The 23721-nt window shown below is 43.9% G+C and overlaps 1 protein-coding gene across 1 annotated transcript in view; it reads left to right on the top strand.

The window, feature by feature from the left end:
• Positions 1–23408, top strand: part of NIBAN1 (niban apoptosis regulator 1) — a 143391-nt gene extending 119983 nt beyond the window's left edge. Inside the window, exons 7-14 of the mRNA XM_005609788.4 lie at positions 1826–1930; positions 2225–2387; positions 5753–5940; positions 8945–9106; positions 10699–10809; positions 12648–12755; positions 17095–17206; positions 18884–23408. Of these exons, the coding sequence (XP_005609845.2) occupies positions 1826–1930; positions 2225–2387; positions 5753–5940; positions 8945–9106; positions 10699–10809; positions 12648–12755; positions 17095–17206; positions 18884–20031 (2097 nt within the window). The 3' untranslated portion in view covers positions 20032–23408. The remainder of the gene's footprint in view (positions 1–1825; positions 1931–2224; positions 2388–5752; positions 5941–8944; positions 9107–10698; positions 10810–12647; positions 12756–17094; positions 17207–18883) is intronic.
• Positions 23409–23721: the final 313 nt, after the last annotated feature.

Below are 23721 nucleotides of genomic sequence, written 5' to 3'. Positions count from 1 at the left end.
AATTCTGTAAGTTATAAAATAAAACCAAATTTCTTGGAACATTGTATGGGAATGACTAAAAGAAAACTATAAGCTCACTCAATGGAACATTCTTTTCCTTTGGCCTTTGTAACATTTTCATCTTTTCAAACCCCTTTCATGCTTGTGCTCAGATTCAAACCAATCTCTGCAAAAGGGTGAGTTAGAGCCATTATTATGATTCTTGAATTTAATACTTTTCAACTGAGATGATATTTCCCATTGGTTTTAGGTTCTGGCTTCAGTCTCCTTATGCTCTTAGCTCACTCTCCCTGTGCCACACTTTCGTCACTCTTGGGCAGATGTGTTCCAAACAAGAACTTACTCTATCGGGCAGGATGGGGGGCCATCGATTACTAATTACCTACTTGAATCCAATTGTTAGACCTGCTGATTTCCAGGGAGTTTGGACATGTCAAGTTCCTCTTAAAATCTTCAAAAATGCTGGTTCACCTCTTGACTGCCCCCAGAGAATGGTTAAAAAAGATAAAAACATCCCCACCAATGAATTACCAGGACTAGTGGAAATCCTATCCCCATTATCATTTTTGTCACACCCTGAAGTTCCACATCACAGATGACAGGAGCCCCACTTGCTGCACTGACCCAGGCAGCCATCTCTCCCAGGAACCCACAGGCACACGGGGGCTGGACGGCTCACCCACCTCCACCCAGGAAGTGTTCTTGTTCAGTTCAGCTAAAGCATTACACCCTGCCGTAACACAACCATTGTGAAAGGCAAAATCTAGTGAGCTCATGAATATTTCCACTAGCATGAGGTTGACCAACAACCTCAAGAAAATCTTTCTTAATTCCTAAAGCTTAGTTTGAATTTTTATGAGAAGAAGGTCAATCATTTTGGACAAATATTATTTTAAATTTGTAGAACAGACGTCAAATGATTCTCTACTTTTCTGCCTGCCTCCATTCCCAGAATTACTCTTGTTCTTTTGTAAATCTTGGTTTGCAGCCTGATATTGAAAACTGAGCTGGGAGCCCCAAAAAATTCATGGTAAAAGTGAATTTGAACAATAAAGCTGCTCCAATTTGGGTGGGGGTTTTAAAGAATGAGGCGCCAGTGTTATGTGGAGCATTGCAATGTGTGGATGTGGAGACCACTGCTCAGATTCAAAAGAACCATTTTCATTGAGCCAAGCAAAATTTTAGGAGCAATTTGGGAACAAATTATTTTAAAACACCCTTAAAACTTTAGAACTCCTCCCATATTCTGCTCATCCCACAAATGCCCAGTTGCTTCAAAGCATTTATTACTCCCTTCTTCTTCTAAACTTTAAGGAGGATGGAGGTGGGGTTCAGGGGACAGTACAGACAAATAGCATGAAGACACTTAGATCCCAAGGGAGCTTGAGGAGGAATGATGCACTCAAGGGGTACAGATAAGGACTCAAGCCACCAAAACCAAGTCTGATTCCTTTCCTAATTTTGCTAAGGATGCCCTTATCTATAATTGAGGTTTCTCTTCTTATCCTAAATGCACTTGATGCTTCTAGTTTGAATATGAGAAGTTTGAATTTAAGGAACTTGTCCTTTCTGATGGGAAAACGTCAGCAGACATTGCTGTTCCTCGGGGATGTTTAAGAACGTTTACCCTCTAAGATTGTCTTCGTTGAGATTTCTGCAGCCTCAGAACCAAAGTTCAACTATTAACCTAACAGATTTCATGTAGCCCAGGAGAATCTTATGTAGCCAGGATAGGGATGGCCGACCATGACATCTTCGCTTGTCCTGATGCTCAGATTTAGCCATCACCAACTAACCAACTCTGGGGCTCTCTTCCACTCGGCAGATCTTGAGTAACCTGGTGATGGAGGAGCTCCTGCCAACGCTTCAGACAGACCTTCTGCCTAAAATGAAGGGGAAGAAGAACGACAGAAAGAGGGCCTGGTTCGCTGTAAGCGATGATTTTGCTCTGCAACTGAGCTACTCAAAATGAACATTCCCTTCCCTTCTCTCTCTCTTTCTTTTTAAATAATTCCTTCCCTGGGTGGAGAAATGCCTACCTCGAGTCTGCTCAATCTCACTTACATGAGGACTAATCCAAACAGACTCAAACTTTGAAAGAAAAATTAGAATGTGTATGAAGTTTTGTTTATAATAGTCTGAGATTAACCCTCCTCCCTCTACTGACTCCATCAGCCGCTTACGCACGACAGATCCCCGATTTATGTGTTGTTCTCTGTTTCAGCTCCTCGAGGAGGCCTACAACCTGGTTCAGCATCAAGTTTCAGAAGGATTAAGTGCCTTGAAGGAGGAATGCAGAACTCTGACGAAAGGCTTGGAGGGAACCATCCGTTCAGACATGGATCAGATTGTGAACTCAAAGAACTTTTTAATTGGAAAGATCAAAGGTCGGTAGAGATAATCCCTGTTCCTACTAAATAGGCTGTGCATTTAGGGCTCCATCACATAGTTGGAATGCATGGTTTCAGAGGAGAATTAACTGAGGGCGTTCGTAAGAGGTGATGACAGTTTTAATAGGAGTGTGCTAGAGGTGCTATGAGGAGCCTGGACCTCCCCGCAGAAACATCAGTGACACAAAGTGGAGGATTGTCTGCTTGGTGGTTGTTCTCTGCACTTCAGGCCCTGTTCATACTCTTGCCCAGCTTGCTTCTGAGCTCTTCTAATAGGTCCTACTTCGAGGAGATTGGAGAAGGCTTACCTGTAGCAAAGGTGTGTGTGTCTGAATCAGTGTGTCTGTCCATGTGATGCCTTCCAAAGCCAGATGTAAACTAACTTGAGTGTTTTCTGTTGACTGTTATCCATGTCTCTTATTCCTCCATTAGCACAACTAATCAAGAGTTGACTATACATTGAAATACTTTATACAACTTAAAACTGCCAACACCCCACTCCTGTGCCCACATTCCTGTTATCTGGGGCTGCGCTGGATGTAACCGAGGCCATTCTCATGGCCTGAATTAAACCAGTCTCTCTCTTTCTCTTTTCCCTAAATCTTTGTGGTTCCAGTGTATTCCACATAAAATAGAAAAAGATTCTGCCCTGGATTACTGTTTGTTTCCTAAAAGAAGCCTTCAAAGGAAGTCATGATCAAGTCTTTTAATATCAAAAACACATTTTAAATGTGTTTAAAATGTTCTCCACCTTTAAGACAAGGAAGTGTACTTGAGGCTACATCCATAGGGGCTTCGAATTTGGAAAAACTTTGGGACCATTGGGTCCCATAGGGCTCTTGAGCAGCCTTTAGTTCTGCTCCGTAATCGTCTTTTTCACTCAATAAGCATTTATTCTGCTCCTGCTGAGTACAAGGGCTATGATGGTTCAAAGAAGAGGACATGATTTTATACATTGAAGAGGATATGAGGCACATCACAGATACTGACAGAAGGAAAAATAGGACAAACACCACAGAAGAGGCAGGAGAGGGAGGGCACAGTGGTTCCCAACAAGGAAACGTTTCAGCTTCAAAAGCTGTGGGGGCCCTCGTGATGAGAGTACTGTGGTGGTATAGGCTGATGGGAAAAAATGGTGCCATCAGGCAGCGTAAGAGTGGACACTTACTGAGTGGTTCCAGATTGCCACCTACGGTCCTAAGCACTTTGAACACGGTAAACTCATTCCATCCTCACCATACCCCTGAGAATACTTACTCTTAGGATCCCCATTTTAGAGAGAAGAAAACGGAGGCAGAGATTAAGTAACTTGCTCAAGAGTCCACAGCTTGAGTGTTTGCAGAGTCAGGGCAAACCCGGGCCTCTGACTCCACGCCTTCCCTCTTAATCACTGCTCAGCTGCTTCTCCCCAGCTGCCTTAACTAACATATGACTTGTGAATTAATATGTCACAACACAGGATTCATCACAGCAGCATCTCTGCACCTTGAAAAACTGCAGAGCATACCTCTGTGAGCTGTAAAATTTATTCGATCCACAAGGAAACCTCAGCAGACAACGGTTCAGGAAGCTGTATGGTGGTTCCAGGGCTGTCCCAGTGGGTGAAATCTGAACTGGCCTTGAAGAGGCAGGAGGATGTTTACAAGCAGAGATGGAGGAAGGAAGGCACAGCTAAAAGGAACACCAAATACAGGTGCAGAGAGGAGGCTGCAGCCCACGGTGGCACGTAGGCATCTGGGGTCAGGCCCAGAGGAACATGCCCTCCCCTGCCCCTCCTTGGGCCTATCCCTGCCTCACTCAGTGGGGAAATCATCCAGCCGCTGCTAAATCTTTCCTGTATGTTACCTGTGTTCATGCTTATTCTGCAGTTTCAATGAGATGCTTTTCAAATAGTTCTTCTCTCAAACTTCATTGATGAATAATTCATTTGTTCTCCTTGCAAACAATTTTTCATTTTGGTATCAAGCAAGTCATTAAAAGAAGAGTCATAGATTGTTCATATTTGAACCATACAATTGAAAGGTTTTCTTTTCCTAGCAATTCTATGACCTGTTTAATATTTTATATCCCAAATATTGATGTTATTCATAATATTAGTAGCACTGGTCATCTCAGGTTCTCAAAATAAGAGGCAATCTGATCCTCCCTAACTCTGAAATATTCTGCAAATGGAAATAACGTGGCCAGTCATCTCACTGTAAGTAAGTTATTTGCCAATAAATACTTAAGAAATGCACTTGAATTGTAGTTCTGTATCTGCAAATCAGAGTGTGACTTTGGTTAAGCCATCTTAACATTTCCAGGCCTCTTTTTCCATCTATAAAATAGAAGGATTGGACACCCAAATGAGTTTAGACTTCCTTTCTCAGTTCTGATACTTTGACAAGGCTCCGCGACTGACCCAGCTCCACAAAGCTGGCCTTTGGGTCCATGGAGCAAGCTCTGCCCTCTTCCAGGTCAGGCTTCCTTTACTAGAAGGCTGCTTCCAAACCTGGTGAATCCTGAGAATGACCTTAGCCCTTAAAAAATATTCAGAGTTCCATGTCCTGTGCAGACTCACTGAATCAAGCTTTACTGTGTTCTTCCTCTTCTAAATCAAAGACCAAGAATTGCCTCTTGGAACTGGGAGTATGGTTACATTTTTCCATCCCTCTTTATGATTTTCTGCACTCTACGTTTTTGTCACTGTGCATGTTGTCCTTGATTATCAGGAACAAAAATAGTGGTTTTTTAAAACTTGGGAGTGGGAATGGGAGATGGGGGGGCCAACTGAATGGGATTTGTTTCCATCTGCCCAAAAAAGACTGTACTTGAGTTTTTAAAAATTCTCTTGAGGAGGGGAGAGAGGAATTGAATTATATCGGCTGATTACCTCTTAGAGAAATGAATTAAAACGTAATAAATTGTTATATACAATGTCGAATCATTACATTGTACACCTGAAACTAATCTAATATTATATGTCAATTATGCCTCAATTTAAAAAAAACTTAAGTTGTGTTTTTAGAAGACAGACTATGCATATATAATGATGGTGATTGATAGTAAGCAGGTGGGTTTTTCTATTGTATTAGGCATTGCATGTTCTTAAGGACCAAGCAGAAAAATTCATTTCCTCCTAGGGCAGAGGAAAGTTTGCGGAGGGGAGGTATTCTGTTTGTTCCAATTCTCAGAGCATCTAATGGTTGTCGGTCATGGTGAATGCTGGCACAGGACTCCCTGTGCTGGTGTGTCTTACCCATTTGAGCTTGCCTTAGCTGTTAAATGGCTCTATAGGGCACTGTTCAGCCCTGGCCAGGCTCTAGTACCTTTGAATCCAATTTTGCTACAAGTTGTGGTTTTCTGGCTATTTCCTACCACAGCCATGGTGGCCCAGCCGGCAGAGAGAAGCTGTGCAGAGAGTGTGCAACCATTCCTGGCGTCCATTCTGGAGGAGCTCATGGGACCTGTGAGCTCAGGATTCAGTGAAGTGCGCTCACTCTTTGAAAAAGAAGTGGATGAACTTAGCCAGAACTTTCAGACCACCAAAAACAGTGCCCAGCTCAAGGAGGTAGGATATGAAGCCAAGGAGTTGAGTGTGAATGCTCTGCCTGGGGCTGCCTTTTCTCTGCAGCTTTATCTGCATTCATCCATTCTTTCCTTCTCTCCTTTGTCCCTCTCCCCTCACTTCCTTCCTTCCATTCATCTGCACTTGCATCCGTTCATCTAGTTTTTGTTCCATTCATCCAACCACCCCATTCAGCCGTCCATTCATCTATCCATCTACCTGGTTTCCTTTATTAATGGTTTCCAAGTTGCAAAATTAGTAAGATGCTTGTACGAGGGAAACAATATACTCAAATATACATATATATAAGAGCAAAATTCATCACTCATACCCACCTAATCCTAGTCCACCTCCAACTCCCAGGACACCTCTGCTCCCAACTCCCTGAATTAACTAATATGAATAGCTTAGTATGTGTTTTCACGTACTTTTTCCTTGTTCCTACAAATATACAAGCGTATATCCTCATTTATGTAAATTTCATTTGTTGGTTTGTTTCCAAAATTATAGACTCATGATAAAAACCAATGTTTCTCAAAGTGTTGTTTCTGGACCAGCAGTGTCATCATCACCTGGCTGTTAAAAATGCAAATTATCTGTTTGGATGTACAAAATGTTTGTACAAACAGTATTAATTAGCAATTGTTAAAAAAAGAAGAAAGAAAGAGAACCTGAAGCAAGTGTGAAAGAAAATAGGCAAATGAGGACAGGTTTATTTACAACGAGTGCACACATGTTTCAAATGCACACACACACAAAGAATGCAAATTCTCAGGCCCCCACCAGTGATTTCCTGAATCTGGGGGTAGGCCCAGCAGGCCGTTTCAGCAGGACCGCCAGGGGATTTGATGCACCTAAAGTTTGAGAGTCACTGACAGACAACTTGGCAGCTTTGTTTCACACCTGGCATGTCATGATGGACATCCCTTCAAGTCAGTGGATAAAGCCAGATACCTCTGTTTCTCTTCCTTTGTTATTTCTTCATGCACACATGCACATGTAATTGTACATAAGCAAGATCATTTCATAAATATTTTGAGATTTCTTATTGTAGCCTGTTTTAAACTTGCTTTTACTCTGCCTCTTCCCCCACACCACCCACCATCCCTCAAGTAACCAGCGTTAGCCAATTAGCATATGCCATTCTGTACTTTTCCCCATGCTTATATAGCATATAAAACACACATTTATAGGCTATTTTTTTAGATTGCTTTCTCTTAGAAAAATGGAATTATCTTATATATACTACTCTGCTTATCAGTTTCCTCATTCAAAAACACCTCATGAAACTGTTTCCAAGTTAACTGTCCTGGCTCTAGGTCATTCTTTGTAATGGCTGCATAATATTTCACATATGGATACAGCACGATTTAGTCACCCATTCAAATGTTGCTGGCACCATGGACAAAGCTGCAATAAATAACCTTGGTACATATATTCTTATACTCTGATGCTTTTATTGCCATGGGCTAGATTCCTGGGACAGGATTGCTGGGTTGAAAGGTAAGTATATTTCTCATGTTAACAGATGTTTCCATTTGCATTCCAAAAAAAGGTTTGAAATTTTACATCCCTACCAATTATGAATAGCAGAGAACTTTCTCCCTCAGATTCCCATCAGCATTAGGTATTATCACTTGTTTAAACTTTTGCCCATCTGAATGGAGCAGAGTGGTAACCTGTGTTTCCTCTCCTGTCTGCTTATGTGATAGTTCTTAAAAATAGGCACATTACATATTGTGTGACAGCATGCTTTTAATCATTAATTCCACTTCAGTGGAGCTCTCTATAACTCACTTCTTAAAGGGAGTAAGGTTTTCCCTTTATGAAGACAATGAGAATGGGCTCTTTAAAAATTCCTGTTTAGGGCCAGCCCCAGTGCCCTAGTGGTTAAGTTGGGCATGCTCTGCTTGGGCAGCCTGGGTTCCGTTCCTGGGCGTGGACCTACACCACTCGTCTGTGGCCATGCTGTGGTAGCAGCTCACATACAAAAAGAGGAAGATTGGCAACAGACGGTAGCTCAGAGTAAATCCTCCTCAGCAAAAAATGTAAAATAAAAAATTTTTAAAAATCCTGTTTAGAGAAATCTTGATGTCTCTCTTTTCCGTGGCCTGAAAATCTGGTCATCCTGTATCATTCATACTCACTCTGTGTCACTCCACAATTTTCTCTAAGGGCTCATTTTCAGCACCTTTCTTTCTGTCTTCTCCACTTACTCTCTTGTTTCTTCTAGATCTCCAATATTCAATTTTTAAAATGATTTTTAAGTAATCTTGGAAAATAGGATGCATTCTGTTGGCAACAATACTTGTAGCGTAAGAGTATGTTGATAACACTTGAGGTCTTTAGTGGACGAAGTCTGTCCCGGTCCTCTTGCTGGAAGCTGTATGGCCTCATCAATTACGTTATCACCTGTGCAAACTAGAGGGTAAGGGACTGCAGTTTTAACACTGGATGCCTCTCCCCAGCCAGGCCTCTGCTATCACCCACCTCCCCACCCACTAGCACCATAGAGACCCTACAGCAGAGGGGAGCTCCGTGGGGGCTCTGGCTTCACTCCTAGAGTCCAGGAGTCCAGGGAGGGCATCCCGACCTCCTTGGGATTTTCTGAGAGGAATGGTACTCATTAAAGTAGGCTTTGGAGGCTGTGGGTCCAGCAGCAATTCCATGTGCCACAGAGCCTGCCTGCCTAGTTCTTAAGCTCTGGAAGTGGGAGCTTGGAATCCATCAAGAGCTTAAGAAGATGGGGCTCCCTGAATGCACCCCTGGGTCCTCCCATCGTCCACTTGGTTCTTCTCTCAGTCTCTGTCCTATCAGCAGAGCTGCCCCAGGGACTCACTGAAGGAAGGAAATAAGACAATGAGGACGTCACAGATGCAGTGACCTGAGATGTGATTGACTCTGATAACATACATTTGATTGTTTAGAATCTGTGTAATCTCTAATAGATATGTAATATGCTCCCTATGTCTGATCATGTCTAATTTTCCCCTTCACCAACATGCAGAATCTAGACCGGCTTAGGCATCTTCCACTGGATTCTGTGAAGATGGAACCTTGTTACAGTAAAGTCAACCTGCTTCAGGAGCGCTTGCAGGATCTCAAGAGCCGCTTCAGATTCCCCCATGTTGATCTGGTGGTTCAGAGGACGCAGAACTACATGCAAGAGGTGGGAGCGGCCGGGGCATCCGTGGTGGGTGAGGATGAGCAGAGCAGAGAAGCGCATGCTGACAAATGAGTGGTGCGCTAGTGCCGCTCAGGGAAGTGAGGCCCATGTCTTTAGTTATCTTGTTGAGTGAGGACGTATTTCGTCCTTCCAGCTGGCTTCATCTTTATTCCATGTTGATGAACATCATAAGAAGAATATCTCAGGGCAAGAAAGCGGCATTAATTGATAATTACTTGCTTTTAAACTTGGCTGCACATTAGAAGCATCTGGGGAGCTTTTAAGAAATGCTGATGTCTAGGGCCCACCTCCAAGTGATTCTGATTATATATACATACATATAGATAGATAGATAGATAATTTTTTTAAAAAATGTTCCATACTCTCATTCCCACTGCTTCTAATATGCAGCCAGGATTGAGATCCACTGGCTTAAATCAATTCCCAAACCTAGTTAAGAATCAATTAATCACAGCTTCATATTTAGATTTCTTCAGTTTACTTGATAGGTTCCTTTTCTTCCCCACAAGAAACAGGAATGAATAGCACAAACTCTTTACATATTATAGTGCTTTATAAGTGAAGAAAGGGTGTGATCATTGAAGCTATAAGAGTGCAATTCTATTTCATAGATGTTCCGGGGAGGTTACTGTGGGGCTGGACGCTGTACCAGATCCCACTTCAGGGAGCTGATAGGGAGACAGAGACTTAGATAAATTCACTACAGTGTTGAGAGTGCTGTGAGAAAGGTCTGTGTTGGATGCTTTGGGATCACAGGTTTGGGGAAGAAAGGAACATTTTTTTCTTAAAAGTTATAGGCAAGATTAAGTGATCCATCTTGTTATCTAACCTCTGAGTTGTGAAGGATTAAAACTGGACAAGGAATAATACTGGATAGCAGTTTCACGCAGTCCCTTTGATAATCCTGAACCCGGGTGAAACTGATGCGGGCACCAGTGCAGAGAATAAGAGATCTGAAGTGCTTCCGTTTCCTGACCCATGAGCGTGTCAGCCGCTGTCTCCACCAAGCCCTCAGCCTGCCTCCCTTCCCAGCCTGGCAGAGAAAGGAAGAGGACTGAGGTGGTAGGCTGGAAAGTGGGGAGAGAGACGTGCTGGCGTGGTTTACATCCACCCAGAAGTGGAGGTGCAGAATTAAAGCAGCCAAAAAATAATTGGACAAGGCTCCCACCTCACCTTGTTAAGCCCTGGCTGCAGGTACCAGAGAATGGAGGAAGGGGGTGACCACAGGAGATGGTGGTGTTCTCAATTCCAGGGTCTTGGGTTTTCTGGTTCAGAGCAGAAGAAGAGGAGGAAAGAAAATACATACATACATACATACATACATACATACATACACATGCGTGTGAGTGTGTTTATTTTCCAGCTTCTTACTGAGCCCAATGTGGCCATGTGCCTGTTTATTGCACAATCCATGCAGTGGGATAAGGACCTGTTGCCCAGGGTCCCTCTCAGAGTTGTGCCTGAGGGTTCTCATCTCTGATGGTCATGCCCTCCCTTCTCACCAAGCCGACTTAGACGTGGGGGTAGTGATCCGCCTCTGACTGCGCTGTGTCTGTGTTGCTTTTGGCTTCTAGCTAATGGAGAATGCAGTATTCACTTTTGAGCAGTTACTTTCCCCGCATCTCCAAGGAGAGGCTTCCAAAACTGCGGTCGCCATTGAGAAGGTTAAGCTTCGAGTCTTAAAGGTAAAAAGCGTTCTCTCATTTGTGAGAAGCATAAAACAAGAATGTGATCCCTATTTCTTCAGTTAAGCGGAATCACAGGTTCTCTTTTTCAACCGCCCCCTTTTCTTTCTAACCTTTCCTCCCTGTGGCCCCTGTAACCATCATCTAGCAGCTGGTCCCCAGCACGACTTTTATGCCTGTCCTGCCATCTAGTGGCCACTTTAGGCAGCGTGAGTCCTCAGCATCATTGCCCATTGGCTAGAAGTGACATGTCCCAGCTTGCTTTCTTAGCAATTGGACTTGATATTTATTGTCTGTCCAGTTTAAACAAAGCATCGTGATAGGTATTACATGAAATATAAAAAATAGGCAAGGCACAGCCTCCTTCTTCAAAGAGTTTACAGTACAGTAAAACCCATTTAAATTAGCCAGCATTTTTTAGAAAAATCAAAATAGCATGGCAAAGGAAATACTCTGAGGAAAGGATACCTGCTATATGAAATTGTTTTAAATGTGCTTCATGCATAAGTATATATCAAAATGGCTGTAATACTAGGAGCTTGCACAAATATGGTATATTTTTAAAGCTCTTTTTAAACCTATCCTGTTTCATTTGAGCCTCACAAGACCTTGTGAGATAATTAGAATATGTCCCCATTATAGAGATGAGAAAAGTGACTCTCTAAGAGCTCACATAACTTGTGTAAGCTCAACAGGCTAGTCAATGGTGAGCCTAGAGCTAAAACTATCCTTAAACCTAGTCCACTAATTTTTACTACCTACTTCCCCTAAACAGTGCTTTGGAGCAGAAGATCAAAGTCTCACAGAGCCTAGGAGGTGGTCCCTGAATTTCGCACCCCATCTTGATGCCTCACAGGCAGTAGAAAACTTTGGTAACCAAATCATTGAGATTAAAAGCAATATGGATCAGGGTAACACAAATAATAACGAAGCTACCATTGAGAAAAAGATAGTATCAATGTCAGTATCGCCTCTAGTGGCAGGGCACGTTATACCTGTTAGGACACTCCATTTCTTCTCTGGGCACTTGTAACGACAAGCACATGCTTCCTAATGTTAAGCCAAAGTTCTCACCATAGGTAATTCTAGTTCTACCCTCTTTGTTCATGTCCTTCTTCCACATGGTATCCTTTGGTTGTTTGAATAGGGCTATAATCTTGCCCCAAGTTACGATCTCCTGTGTGTATAAATGACTTCATCTCTTTAACCGTTCTTTATTTGGTCTGATCCTCCTGCTCCCATGCCCGTGACTCTGGTCCAGTTTGTCTGTGACCCCCTTAAAGTGACAGCTAAAACCAAACCCTGCTCTCTAGGTTTGGACGTTCCATGCAGAACAGAGTAAATCATCGTCTTTCTTGTTCTAGATACTAAACTTCTTTGGTTAACATACCACCATGTTAATGTAGCTATGAGCCAGACTCTCTCTTCCCTTGTGGAAATCATTACAACCTACTGATCCTGCTTTCAGGATGTAGAGGAATGAAGGAGATAGTCCTGGCTCCCATGGACCTAGCCAGGACAGGGGTGACAAAGCACAAACTCATCCCTCAGTTCTGTCCTCAATTTCTTTATAACACAGAAGTCACTCTGTTTTCACTTACCTCTGTTTCCATATCTGTAAGAGGGGAGGATAAGAAGGGTCGTTATCAATCATAACGTCCACCTAGAGTGTGAGAGAATTGCATAGAAAGATCTCTGAGACCTTGGAAACACCACAAGGATCCTCAGAAATTAGGGGGAAAAGGGAGACGAAGTGAGTAGCTGAGTTTTTGTTTAAGCGAAAGTTAACAGCTTGCAATGTTGCTATTTAGCATATGTTTCTATCTCTGTATTGACAGCAATATGATTATGACAGCAGCACCATCCGGAAGAAGATATTTCAAGAGGCGCTGGTTCAAATCACACTTCCCACCGTGCAGAAGGCACTGGCGTCCACATGCAAACCAGTAAGAGGATGGGTTATTCCCAAAAGCCTGCCCTTATTGCCTATGAAGTTCCAGCGAGTTTTTTTTGCCATGATGTGCTTGCAAACGGTAGCTTAGACCAGGGAGCAGTCAGCAAACTTTTTCTGTAAATGGTCAGATAGTAAATATTTTATGCTTCTTGGGTCATACTATTTCTGTGGCAGCTACTCATCTCTGCTGTTATAGTGCAAAAGCAGCCACAGAGGATACACAAACAAATGGGCATGTTTGTGCTCCAGGGAAACTTTATTTACAAAAAGTAGCAACTGACTGGGTTTACCAACCTCTGGACAAGACAAAATCTCAAAGGCTAACGATCTGAGTTTGAGCCAAGTTAAGGGTTGTCCTCGAACACTTGAGGATGCCAGGTGTTCCTCATTATAGTATGATTCATAGGTCCAACGTGTCCTCTGACACTTGACTTACTCCAGGAAAAGACCTTAGGTAACACGATTACAGAAGGATGTTTGTTCTGTTAAATCCAGTAACGTTTGTTTATGGAAATCAATGAAATTGAAACCCTTTAAAGCTGTTACAAACACCAGTCAACCAGTGACAGCCATGATTATGAAGGTGTGAGACTCAGTCTGCAGAGCAGAGTCATGGGTGAGCTGACTCTGGAAGCTGGGTCAAGACCTGGGCTCAAATCCTGGCTTCTCTGTGTGTCGGCTCTGGGGCCCTGGGCAAGTCACTTTTCCTCTCTCTTGGCCTACATTTGATCTTCTAGAAAATGGAGAAAATCCTAGAAAATCTTTCTTAAGTTTGAGAAGACTAGAGTGATCCAGTTAACATTTGATGAATGCTTACCTCGTGCTAGGACTGTGTTAAACACTTTGTATGGATTATCTCAGTGGTTCTCATGACAACTCTGTTAGAGGGTGCTATTTCTATCCTCCTGTACAAATGAGGAAATCTGATGGGTTAAGTAATTGGGCCCAAAGCCACAGAGCTGGTAACCGCCCGCTCACACTCACTGATAACACGGTATGTGCTCAGTAAAGGGTACATTCTACTCCTGGTGCTACTTCGACATTTCAGAAATGATCTTGGAGCAAGTGATAAGGAGATTTTTAGAATTTAAAAAGGGCTTTTTGGCAGCTTAGTGAGCCTCTAAGCCTCAGAACATTAAAATCCTTGACAGAGTTATTTTACTGTGGAAATTTCTTCGGTCATTTTTATGTATGTCTGTAAATGCTGTTTTTCTTCAAGGGAGCATCAGCATATCTAGTACCTGGCATTTATTTTGGGGGGTATATATCTTTCATGGAAAAGGATTTGATGGAGCCAGGAGAGTAAAGAATCTGTCCATATGAAGGTCACTAGGCCATATGTGGATGGAAAAGTTCATCTATCCAGGGGATGACTCAGTCTACCCCTGAATATGTCTGCACACAGACATTCTGATTAGGGCATTTTTCTTTTTCAATCCCAAAGGCAGTTTGGGGGCCTTGGAGCCACCTCCTCTCAGAAGAGGAGACGATGAGGAAAGTCCCCCTTCTCAACTGCTCCCCTCTTTCTAAGCATCAATAGAGCTATACCAATCTGTAAGAGGCTCTTGTGATTTTCAATCAAGAGACTGGTTTCAGAGGGCCGGCCTGGTGGCCCAGCGGTTAAGTTTGCACATTTCCACTTTGGCAGCCCGGCATTCGCCAGTTTGGATCCCGGGTGCAGACATGGCACAGCTCATCAAGCCATGCTGTGGCAGGCATCCCACATATAAAGTAGAGGAAGATGGGCATGCATGTTAGCTCCGGGCCAGTCTTCCTCAGCAAAAAAAAAAAGAGGAGGATTGGCATCAGATGTTAGCTGAGGGCTGATCTCCCTCAAAAAAAAAAAAGAGAGAGAGACTGATTTCAAAAGAATCTGTGACTGGGAGTTTTCGGTAAAGACAGGTATTCTATCAGTGTCAAGAGATTTTTAAAAATCTGGATTTACAGAACATATAAACTATGGGAGTATCTGCTTCAGAGAAGCATTCTTTATTTGACAAAAGTGTGTTTCCTTTGGTTCTTTAAGTCACAGCTTCCTAGGTCTGTGGGGTCAACCCAAGCTGCACAATAGAATTGCCCAGAGAGCTTTAAAACAAATCTGATTCCCCAAGACCCACTCTCAGGGATTCCAATTTAATTACTCCAGGGAATTAAACATACCCAGTTCAATCAATTCAATATGGAAGACTGTTTGTAAAGTTGGACACATTGCAACAGTATAAACATCCCCAGAAATTATTCCTTTCCACAGAATTATTTAACTAGTTGAAATGTTAAAGTTCTACTGTTTATTTATTCAGCAAACATGTATTAAATATGTATCAAATATGATCCAGGTGCTGGGCCAGGCCAGCATCCCTGCTGTCCTGGAGTTCACAGCCTAGAGCTGTGACAGGCACACAGTATGCCGTGCGATGAGCACAGCAGTTGCCTTACAGGGAAGAGCAATGGCCGGAGTTCCGAGGAGGCCGCCCAACTCTGCTTATGGGGCCAGAGAGGACTTCCCAGAGTCCTGCTTTTGCCCAGTCCTGAGGGATGAAGAACAGTCAGAGGAGTAAGGAGTGGGAGACCACATGGGGAGACGAAAGGTAGTTGCAGACGTAAGCCCGGGCCCCTCATTTTGCAGAGGAAGAGAGAGACGAAGAGCAGTGCTGTGGCTTGCCCAGGGTCCCACAGCTGGTCCAGGGCGGTGTCCAGTCTCCTGGGCAGTGCTCTCTCCATCCAGTACTCATCTGTGGGTCAGTTCTTGTCTCACAGACCCTCTCGAGGCCATGGAAGCTCATCTCTCTTCAACCCTTTGGCTTCCCCTAGGATGGGTATAAAGTGACCCCATTATTGCCCGCTGGATCTGGTCCTGGGCCACAGACCCCCCAAGTCCTAGCGCTGAGAGTTATCTGAATGTGGTGGCTTCTGATCGGCTGCTGTAAATCCTCCTTCTAGCCAAAGGCATCAAATCCCACTGCTACGTCCCCAGGTCACTGAAAGCCAGGTGTGGGGAGCCACCTCCAGCACAATGAGGTGCAAGGCTCACTTAGTTAATCCCTGGGACATTTTGATCTCTGCCCTGTCCTCCTGCTGATAACAGGCAAACCATTTGGAAACTCTTGGAAAGCAGGAAGCATTAAAGGATTTTGCATCATGCCTGGGCTGTCTTAGAGGGAATCAAGGACTCCCAGGGCCAGGTGGAGGGGAAGAGGAGAATGTTCCTGAAAAGTCCTTGACTAGAGATTCCCCACATCTGAGAAGGGGTCCCATTCTAATAGAGTTAAACATATGTCTCCTCCAGGACCTGGCAATCTCACTTCTAGGTGTGTAGCCAAGATAAATAAGTCCTTAAATCCACAAAAACATGCAAAAGAAGGTCCATAGCAGTTATCTTCATAACAATCAAAAAAAGGGAAAAATCTCAATATCTAGCAACAGGTTATGGAGAAACAATTTTAGTTTGCTCATATCATGAATGCCTTTTATCAGTAAAAAAAAAAAAGAACGAGCTACTGATACATGGGGCAACATGGACGAATCTCAAAAACAAATGCGAAAGAATGTATGATTCCATTTATATAAAGTGCAATAAGAAGAAAAACTAGTTTATTGTGATAAATATCAGTTCAGTGCTTATTTCTTGGAGGATGTTGACTGGAAAAGAAAGTAGAGGTGATGGAAGCGTTCTCTGTCTTGATCTGGGTTATGGTTTCATAGGTATATTTACATATTTTAAATCATTGAGCTGTACTTTTAAAATGTGTACATTTTACTGTGTGTAACTTATACCTTGGTAAATAAGGGGGCTGGCCCCGTGGCATGGTGGTTAAGTTTGCATGCTCCACTTTGGTGGCCTGGAGTTCACAGGTTTGGATCCCAGGCACAGACCTAGCACCGCTCGTCAAGCCCTGCTGTGGTGGCATCCCACATAAAATAGTGGAAGATTGGCACAGATGTTAGCCCAGTGACAATCTTCCTCAAGCAAAAAGGGGAAGATTGGCAACAGGTGTTAGCTCAGGGCCAATCTTCCTCACAAAAAAAAAGAAAAAAAAAAAAAAGGAAGAAGAAAACATTTTGGTTATGATGAAAAAAAGAGAGGGCCCCAAACTCACTGACAAGGCTTTGAGATGCTGGGAATCTCTGGTGGCCACTTCCTTGAAGTACACAGATGGTGTGCCCAGTGCAAAGGATGGTGGCTGGGGAAACGGACAGAACAACCAATGGCAGAGTGCCACAAACTCCAAGCAAGGTGGGGATCCAGGGTGGGACTGGCCCTTTCCGCATCTCCTCTATGAACTGGTGTCTCACGCTTTGACCTCTGCGTCTTCTTATCTCTTGCTCTCCAGGAGCTTCAGAAATATGAGCAATTCATCTTTGCAGATCACACCAATATGATCCACGTTGGAAACGTCTATGAGGAGATTTTACATCAGATCCTCCTTGATGAAACTCTGAAAGGTAAGGAAGATTTGTCCGGTGCTAGAGAGAACTCTAGATAGACGGGAGCACCCAGTAAGTCAGACAGGTTTTATCAACACGAATGAAAGGTGAAGAGGAGGGGAGACAGAGAGGAAAGGGACGGATACTAACTTTAAGCGTTCATGATTTGGCACACGCCGTGCTGGCCCATTTAGACGTTATTTCTCTTTCAATACAAATAAGAACTCTGTGAGATGGGAATGTTAAGCTTCGTTTTTCAGATGAGAAAACTAAGATCTTGAGAGATCAAACCGAGGGTGTCTCGTGAACAGCTCTCTTCCTCCAGCTGTTCCAGACAGAACAAAGGAAAGAGGGCTCTTCCAAGCCACAGGCCCACAACCCCTCCCAGAGCTGAGAGGAGGTGACTCCAGTGGCAGGGCCTACCAGCTGCTCTCTCAGCACATTCCTCACCTCCTCTCAGCTGTATAGAAAAAGACACAGGGCGATGACACAGGACTCTGTGAGCCTTGTTCGGACTCTGGCACCCCGTGTCCTGTGGAATCAGGCCATGCTTGAGATAGGAGTGTGGCTAGGAAAATTTTGATAGAAATATGCTGGAGGGGGCCATCCATGGAAGTGGAGGCCTGAAAAGTCTCTGGTCTCCATGGGGAAGGTATTGAGTATTGCAAAAACTCCTCCACAAAGAAAACTGGCGAGGCACAAGCCCCAGATCACAGTAGCTGATCTCAGGGGATCCAATGAGATAAGGAATGTCAGGATGTCCGTGTAGTTTCTGCACAAAGGCAGGGCTCAGTCAAAGCCACTGCCAGTCCACCACGCACCTTTGGGCGAATTAGAAAGAGCCTCCTCTAGACATTTGACTGCTCTCTGTCCAAAAATTACCATGGCATCCTGATTTTGTTAGAGCAGGACATTCTACTGCTGGCGCCTGGGAAGTTACTATGTTGAATACACAAATCTAGGCTGTCTCTGATGGGAATGGCGCCCCCCTGGCTGTAATATGTTGGGCACTGTACAACCTGCACGGCCTTAAGCGGAGCCCGCTGGTCCAGAGTGTCAGCTGTTGTTATTATCATTGTTCTTAGTCCTCTCGAGGCCTCCGAGACTGAGCCGGATGTACATAGATCTTCATTTTGGACACTACAGGTCCACACGGCTGCCCCTGCATGCTCAGTACTGGGTATCGATTACACATTGAGGACTGTACTGTAAGAAAAAGCAGGGAGCTGTAAGCCTGGCCCTGCCCTCAAAGAGTTTCAGTCGGAGTGGACAAACTGGAACCACACACATTAGCAGCTAATAAAATGCGATGGGGGCCTCCAGGAGTGATGCACATGATACTGTTCATAGACTGTGAGCTCGTTGAAAGCAAAGGCCGTATTTTATTCCTCTTTGGATTCCCAGAGCCTGTCCCGTAGCTCATGCCCAGTAAATGTTTGCTATGTGAATAAGTGAATGAGCAAAGGAAGGAATGAATGAACACTACAGAGGTCCAGAGTTTGGAAGGAGTTTGCAGGCTTCCGTCACCAGGGAAGGCTACCAGGAAGAGCGTAGATGTGAGCTGGAACTTGAAATTGAGAAATTTGGATAGCCAGGAAAGCTGAGAGGGGAGTTCGGCTTCTGGATGAAATCAGAAAGTGCAGGGTGGCCAGGGCAGAGTGTTAATGGCATGTTTTGTTTTCTGGTATCTCTCAGTGATAAAGGAAGCTGCTATCCTGAAGAAACACAACTTATTTGAAGACAACATGGCCTTGCCCAGTGAGAGCGTGTCCAGCTTAACTGATCTAAAAACCCCCGTGGGGTCAAACCAGGCCAGCCCTGCCCGGAGAGCCTCGGCCATTCTGCCAGGAGGTCCAGATAGTGAGACACCAAGTAATGAAGTGTTCCAGGAGTCAGGGGAAAAGAAGCAGCCAGAAGTCCCTGGTCTATTGGCCAAAGAAGAAAGCCCCTCTTTGCCTGTGCCCAGTCCTCCCCCAAGTGGGGACCAGCAGGTCATTGTTTCAAGCCTGGATGACCCTGCGGTGAATCTTGTGGCTGCAGAGGACACAGCAGGAGCCCTGGGCACACATTCATCGGGACTGGAGTTTGGAGGGACTCCTGAGGACAAAGAAACCACCCATGAAAAGCCAGAATCCACCCCTGCCTCATGCTCCTTAAAGGAGCTCAGGAATTTGTTGACCGTGACCGTTGAAGTCCCAGTGGAGTCTGCCGCCCTCGTGACTGAAAAGGATACAAATCAAGAGACTCTTGTTCCCCAAGAAATCGGAAAAGAGGGAGAAACAACTCAAACCTACACAGAAGCCAATCAAGCAGCTGCCTCCAGTCAGAACAGCTGTGAGGAAAGTGAAGTCACGGGGAGGGAGGCCCAGGCTCCCCCTCCAGAGGCCGAGGCCGGTGGCGTGGAGTTGCAGGGATTTCCAGAGGCTCAGCCAGCCTGCGGGGGCCTCAGCGAGGGTGCCAGCAGCCCTGGCCCCACAGAGGAGCCAACAGAGGCCGGGGAGCCCACTCAGACGGAGCTCCCAGAGACAGCTTCCAGACTGGACGCCCACGAAGGAGGAGGGACCACGTGCGCTGGGGATGGGGAGGCTGAACCCCAAGGAGATTGCATTTTCAGTTCTGATCCCATCAGCCCCAGTGCGAGCCGTCTGTCCACGGAAGAAGAAGCAGTGGGAGAGGAAAGCAGCATGCCCCAGGCTCCTGCCAGCGTGGATGCAGTGGAGGTGAAGCCTGCCCATGTTCATGAGTGTCAGTGGGTGGTCGAGAATCCTCCAAACGTCGATGTCCCAGATTCAGAGAAAGAGGATGTGAACGAGAGTACCCCAGAGCAGCCTTCCGAGGAGTGAAACAACTTGGCAAAAGTATCTTATTAAACAAACTCAGCCAAAGCGTTATAGTCATATGTACACTTAGGGGTTGCATGCAGTGTTACCAAAAAAATTTTATTAAGGACTTCCTTAATTTGTATAATGAAACCAAAGGAAACACACACAGGGCAAACCTTTGTGGAACTGAGCTGTTCTACCGTGAATTATTGCTTTAGCATTTTAATAGGAATTACAAAGGTAATGGAGTGGGGTGAGAGGCAGCCGAGGGTGTCCAAGGGACGCAGTGGTGTTGCAGTGGAGACTGAGAAAACAGTAGGACCATGGTTTTCAATACACTCTGCATATTTGCTTCTGATGCACTTGAAGGCTTTTAAATTTTTGTAAGAATGCAAATATATACTGTAGATCCAGCTTCACCATCTACTATACCAACTTCGCTGTCTCTTAAGGACTCAGCATTCATCCACAGCCAGGCTGCAAGGAAGGGTGGGGGTGAACACCAGTGCCCCCTGCTATGTGCAGCCCCAAAGAGCCTGAGAGGTCTCAGGGGAAGTTGAGTGAAAATGGAGGAAGGTCGTTGTCTGTGGGACTGTCTGGGCCTGTTCCTAACTCTGCTATCAATTTCTTTTTAATTAATCTTGTTGATTCTTATTAATTAATCACCTTTTGGGGCAATTCAGATGAGGCAAGAAAATTGCCTTGGCATGTTTAAGCTTGAAAGCCTTCCAAATTAGCCTCAGACTGCGCAGAGAAAGAGCCCAGCTAAATTATGGAGCGCAAAGCCTTCCAATTAAATAAACATTATTTGAACAGCTACTCTATGCCACATGCTGTGTTAGGCATAGTAACAAAAAAAAAAGCAAAGATAAGGTGCTTTGTCTAGTATAAATTAAAAGGCCCAAGGGAATTTAATCTAGAAGGAAAAAATAGGCCAATTTTCAAACCATGACAGCTTTCCGTCTTTCCATTGAAACAGTCCCGGTTCATTCCCAGAAGGGAATAAAGTTAAATAAATGAGTTAATAAGAAAGAAAGGAAGGAAGGGAGAAAGAAAGAGACGGAGAGACCGAGAAGCCAAGATATATAGCATTAAGTTCCAAAGATGTTACCAAAAGTGGAAATTATTTGTTCAGTTTTTCAGCAAGTTAATTGGGTCCCTGTTATGTCCCGGGCGCTGGGATACTGTGGTGAAAAAGACTCTGTTCCCTTCTCCCCAAACTTAACGCTTAAATGGAAATAGACAGAAATATATCTTCTAAATGGATTGTGATCTCTAACTGTTAATGTTTAAGGAGGAATGGACTTAGTTGCAAAAGATTAAAAAGATGTGTTCTCTTGTCCCTTAGAAAAATACCAGATTATTTTCTAAAAGCTTCCAGGTATTACGTCATGAAATTTCCTTCCACAAATTTTAATGTTAGATCCCAACAAACTGTCCTAACAATATATTTTGGTCATCATCAGTAAATAAGTTTATATCGGTTTTTTAGAGAATTTGTCCCACAGTTTAACCATTTAGCCAGGAATTAAATATCTCCCTTTCCACCTCCCCATAAAGAATTTCTTGGATTTCTAGGTCATAAAGGATGAAAAAATAATCAGGATCAGTCTACTCTAATGTTGAATTTTTTTAACTTTTCTTCACATGTTTAGATCCTCACGTCTACAAAGAATCTCCTTATAGATGAAGGAAGTAGTGGCCACTCCTGGTCTGTGAAGTACCCAGTGCTCATTCATCTCCTTGCATTTAGCGTGGAATATTGAAATTCTGTTTACTTCCTGTCTCTCCCAGGGTCAAGTCTCTTCAAGGACAGCTACTAGGGTTTAGTCATCATATGTGTTTCCTGCTAGAAACACACAGCCTTGAATAATGGCTCCCTGCCTCTTCAAGTCACTTTAATATCCTAGTGCCTCACAAGGACCCGGCCTGTGTCGCTGCTCAGGAAATGTGAGAACGGAACACCCGCCACACCGCTGTGCTGGGGCTATTTGGGGCTTGTTGTCAGGCAGGGAGACGTTTTTAATTGGGCTTTCTGTCCTTGGGGAGTCTTCCCTTAAATAAAGTCCAAAGTCCAAGCGGCAGATGGCCAGATGGTTGGATGCACTGCCAAGTAAGGCCAGGAGCCACAGGAGCAGTGCCGGGCCGGGGCAAAGCCTGACCTTCTCACCAGGAGAATTGCGGTGAGGGACGAGGTCCCAGCCCAGGCGGAGCCCACGCAGCTTCCCAGCTTCCTCCCTTTGCTCACCTCTGGGCTTCTTGAACCCTTGGAAAGCTAGGAGACTTTTCCAACCATAAGAGAGAGAGAACGTTTCACTGCGTTGGATGAATGAACATCAGTGCCCTCCTTTTACCCATCCTGTAGGCCGGAGGGGACCAGGCACTAAGTGGAAGGACGTACTGGAGAACACAAAGAATTCTTCTGTACGTATTTCACCAAAGGCAAGATCACTAGACTAAGGAGGATGATTGCTCCATTTGAAGATGGAACAGGAAACTGAAGTGCATTAAAAACAGTCCTTATTCGTTTTAGCATGCTGACAGAAATAACTGCATATTGCTATGAGTTCGTCTTGCTTTTGATACAGGCTCGTATGTGTTGCTTCAGTAGTTTCCAGGTTGGAGAAAGGTTATCGTGATTTAAATAAACAGCATGAAAAGCTGCTGCATGCTGCTCTGGGGATCTCTTCTATGGGCAAATCCATTAGAAATGCGTAAAACCTCAAGACGTGATTTGTGGCAAAAATTCCATGACCTTAAATGAGTTATGTTACTATTGACCTTTCACAGAGAAAAAACATTTTCCTTGAAAAAAATTAGTTTGTCATTTTTTCCTTTGCAGCATAGAGCAGTGCCTTGCATAGTGCAGAGTAAACTCTATTTTCAAAAAAAGTATTTTGGAGACCACAAGGATAAGATTCCAGTTGGTCCAAAAGCTTTATAAAGAGGCTGAGCTTGAGGAACAGGTGTTTAGGCCCCATCTTCTATATTTTAGTACAGAGTTTCTCAAATCTGGTTCTATAACCCTCCAGATTGGAGCCAGTGATATCAAAAGGTTTCACAAGTCTCCCAGACAAGTGATTTTATTTCTTTATAAAAAGTGCTAAATGATAGATGCTACCTAGCAATTTTAATAGGGGGAAGGGAAGGACATAAATGACTACAACAATCATACAGCTTCACTAGGTAAAAAGTTGGCTACATATGCCTTCTTACTTTGCTATAAACAAATGGGTTCGACGATCTGCCTTCTGAAATCTACAACTTCAAGAAATAAAAATCTACACTGTGGATTGATTTTTCTGGTCACTATATAAAGCAAATAAACTTAAAACACTTTGTAACCACATATTTACTCTGCAGAGTGCCTATATTCCAATAAAATGTTCTTCTTTGAAGAGGTGTCCGGATGTCGTATTTATTTGGAATGGGGCTGGTTTCATCTTTTAAGCAAACGTCATACTTGAGCTGGGACAAACAGCCCTCAGAGATGAAAAGATGAGTCACTGTTGCTGCATTACAGAACTTTTGTTTCTCTGTCATCAGGAAGGAATCCACAGGGAAGTCACTTCATGTCAGGTGTAATTCTGCTTTAAAAATGCATATGCTTATTTCTCTAGGAATTGGATTATGTCTATAACACAGCAGTGGGCAATTACTTGTGACGTAATTGAACTGCTGTTCAAACAAATGTATTTTCAATGGGTAACG

Source organism: Equus caballus, chromosome 5 (assembly GCF_041296265.1).
Source record: "Equus caballus isolate H_3958 breed thoroughbred chromosome 5, TB-T2T, whole genome shotgun sequence".
Classification (NCBI taxonomy): Eukaryota; Metazoa; Chordata; class Mammalia; order Perissodactyla; family Equidae; genus Equus; species Equus caballus.
Note: the sequence above shows the minus strand (reverse complement) of the source record. Positions and strands in the feature narration are given on the sequence as shown.